The following is a 1,097-nucleotide window of genomic DNA, read 5'->3' on the forward strand; positions in this document are numbered from 1 at the left end:
GCGCCTGGCCAAGCTGCAGGACCCCTTCTCCCTGTACCGCTGCCACACCATCATGAACTGCACGAGGACCTGCCCCAAGGTACGTGGCGCCGGCCGCCGGACAGACCTGGTCCCTCGAGGCGGAGAGGAGCCAGAGTCACCTGGGGGCCAGCTGGCACTTGGGTGCAAGGATCAGCCTGGCTCGGGCGCCCTCGGGGGAAAGGTCACAGGGGTGTGAGGGAGCCGGGGCCACCGTAGGGACCCACCATCAGGAGTTCCCATTCCCGCTGACTCGGTAGGGGCCCCGAGAGGAAAGGCGTCAGAGCACAGCCATGGGGACGGATTCTCTGTGTCGCCATGTCGCCGTCTCGCAGCGTTGCTGCCAGTCTGCTGTGCTCTCGCAGCCAGCCCGTTGCTCAAGGGGTCTTTTCCCCTGTGTCCGAGCTGGAGCTCCCCCGGCCCCCTCTCCCCGCCTGCTGCTCGCGCTCGCCCCATCTTCCGCTACAGGGCCCGCCCAGCACTGACTGCCCTTCGGTCCCGGCGGCGGGCACAGAGCAGCCCGGGCCGCGCGGCAGAGACTCAGGGACGACAGCTCCGGGGCTGGGCCCAACTCCTGTGTGTCCCTGGGAGATCTGACCTCGGGGGCTTCTGGGTGCGCTTCCCTGCAAGCACCTGTGCATCACAGATGGGAGCCAACAGGACCGGAGACCGGCGGGGACCCTGTGGGAGTAGACACAGGCCCAGATTGTTTGAGCTGGAAGGGACCCCTTGACAGACGGGGATGCTGAGCCCCAGGCGGGAGTAGGGAGGGCAGCGACTTGCCAAGCTCACTCTGGCCGCCTCCAGATTAGGTGGGCTCACGTGTGGGGGCCCGCCAGCCCTGTGGGAAATGGGGGCAGGCAGGGGCACGGGTGCTCATCCATCCCTCACCCCATCTCCGGCTGGGCACCCGCCAGCCCATGTTCCCCGCCTCTCGTGGGCCTTCCAGAGATTTCCCCCTCTACACAAGTGCGTACAAGTCCTGTTCAGTCACAGTCGCTGTTCTTTCCCCTTAAGTCATTTTGGGAATCGATTATTCCATAGCAGCCTCGGAAGAGTGTCTTCGCTCCCCTTTTTTC

General features: G+C 65.6%; 1 protein-coding gene across 1 annotated transcript in view; it reads left to right on the forward strand.

Moving 5' to 3' along the window:
• The window catches only part of SDHB (succinate dehydrogenase complex iron sulfur subunit B), a 25,692-nt gene that overhangs the window by 22,711 nt on the left and 1,884 nt on the right, over positions 1 to 1,097 (forward strand). The window contains exon 9 of the mRNA XM_029945898.1: positions 1 to 79. Within this exon, the coding sequence (XP_029801758.1) occupies positions 1 to 79 (79 nt within the window). The remainder of the gene's footprint in view (positions 80 to 1,097) is intronic.

Source organism: Suricata suricatta, chromosome 8, assembly GCF_006229205.1.
Source record: "Suricata suricatta isolate VVHF042 chromosome 8, meerkat_22Aug2017_6uvM2_HiC, whole genome shotgun sequence".
NCBI classification, from domain to species: Eukaryota; Metazoa; Chordata; class Mammalia; order Carnivora; family Herpestidae; genus Suricata; species Suricata suricatta.